The sequence below is a fragment of the Rutidosis leptorrhynchoides genome, chromosome 1 (genome assembly GCF_046630445.1).
Source record: "Rutidosis leptorrhynchoides isolate AG116_Rl617_1_P2 chromosome 1, CSIRO_AGI_Rlap_v1, whole genome shotgun sequence".
In the NCBI taxonomy this organism is placed as follows: Eukaryota; Viridiplantae; Streptophyta; class Magnoliopsida; order Asterales; family Asteraceae; genus Rutidosis; species Rutidosis leptorrhynchoides.
The window spans coordinates 346,850,785-346,852,268 of NC_092333.1; the positions used below are offsets into that span (position 1 = coordinate 346,850,785).

Sequence of the window (1,484 nt, forward strand, 5' to 3'; positions counted from 1 at the left end):
TACATTTGCTCATTATAGAGATATTACTTGGAGTCATTCATGGCATATTTCAAAAGACGTTGCATTCGATTCGTTGAGTTCATCAAGAATATTATTAAGTCATTTATAGTTGGATATATTATGAAATGGTATGCATTCTGTCAACTTTCGATGTGATGAAAGTTTGTCTTTTAAAAATAAATAAAATGTTTGTAAAATGTATCATATAGAGGTCAAGTACCTCGCGATGTAACCAAATGTAATGTATTCATCCAGATGGATTAGGACGGGTCATTAAAGATATCACTTAACCAAATATAAGCAGCATTATCAAATTCTTTTAACTGGTTCATTGAATGTTCAAACTCAGGTACAATTGTCACAGTGGCACACCTCCACAAGTGATTTTTATGGGCCACTCCTCTAAATTGGCCTTTCATATTGCCATGAATATGCCTTAAACAGTGTCTGTGCTCAACACATGGAAACAAATTCTCTACAGCATGTACCAAACTCTAATAACATAAATTAATGAAAGTAACATTAATTAAGGCCTAACAACTATATGAATAAAAAAATTAGATATGAATTTAAACAATTAATACCTTTTGTCTGTCTGATATGAATGTAAAGTTAGAGTTGCTGCCCAATTCAAGATCTTCACCCAAACATTTTAAAAACCAAGTCCAAGAAGCTCCACATTCTAGCTCAACAATGGCATATGCTACAGGATAAATGCCATTATTGGAATCAACACCTACAGCTGTTAAAATACAACTTTTTGCTGGTTCCTTCATGAAACAACCATCTAATCCCAACAAATCTCTACCAATTGCCTTGAATCCTTTTTTTAGAGCTTCCATACATACATAAATTCTTTTAAAAACCCTAGTTTTAGATTTTAGGTTACCAGGCTCCACGTCAAGTTTCACAGTTGTACCAGGATTAGACCTCTGCAGTTCTAAGATATAATCTCTAAGATCCCCATATTGTGATTGATAATCACCTTGCATTATCTTAGTTGTAGTTTTTAAAGTTTAATGACCCGTCCTAATCCATCTGGACGAATACATTACATTTGGTTACATCGCGAGGTACTTGACCTCTATATGATACACTTTACAAACATTGCATTCGTTTTTAAAAGACAAACTTTCATTACATCGAAAGTTGACGGCTTGCATAACATTTTATAATATATCCAACTAGAATTGACTTAATAATAATCTTGATGAACTCGACGACTCGAATGCAACGTCTTTTGAAATATGTCGTGAATAACTCCAACTAATATCTCTAATATGAGCAAATGCACATCGGAAGATTTCCTTAATACCTGAGAATAAACATGCTTTAAAGTGTCAACCAAAAGGTTGGTGAGTTCATTAGTTTATCATAAATAATCATTTCCAGTAGTATAATAGACCAAAAGGTTGCTATAAAATCATTCATATGAAGAACACCGGAACCTTTCAAAGCAACTCACCAACGGTAGCTAATGCGTC

The 1,484-nt window shown here is 33.4% G+C and overlaps 1 protein-coding gene across 1 annotated transcript; it reads right to left on the reverse strand.

The window, feature by feature from the left end:
• Positions 1–260: 260 nt before the first annotated feature.
• Positions 261–992, reverse strand: LOC139899816 (uncharacterized). Its single transcript, XM_071882650.1, has 2 exons — positions 585–992; positions 261–494 (listed from the first exon to the last, which is right to left on the reverse strand). The coding sequence occupies exons 1-2, from the start codon at positions 990–992 to the stop codon at positions 261–263; spliced, it is 642 nt and encodes a 213-aa protein (XP_071738751.1).
• Positions 993–1,484: the final 492 nt, after the last annotated feature.

Excerpts from the sequence above, each read along its gene's own strand:
- LOC139899816 (XM_071882650.1), bottom strand. The coding sequence starts at position 992 with ATGCAAGGTGATTATCAATCACAATATGGGGATCTTAGAGATTATATC. Across the intron at positions 495-584 it reads TCATATCAGACAGACAAAAG|AGTTTGGTACATGCTGTAGA; the intron begins GTATTAATTGTT and ends TTATGTTATTAG.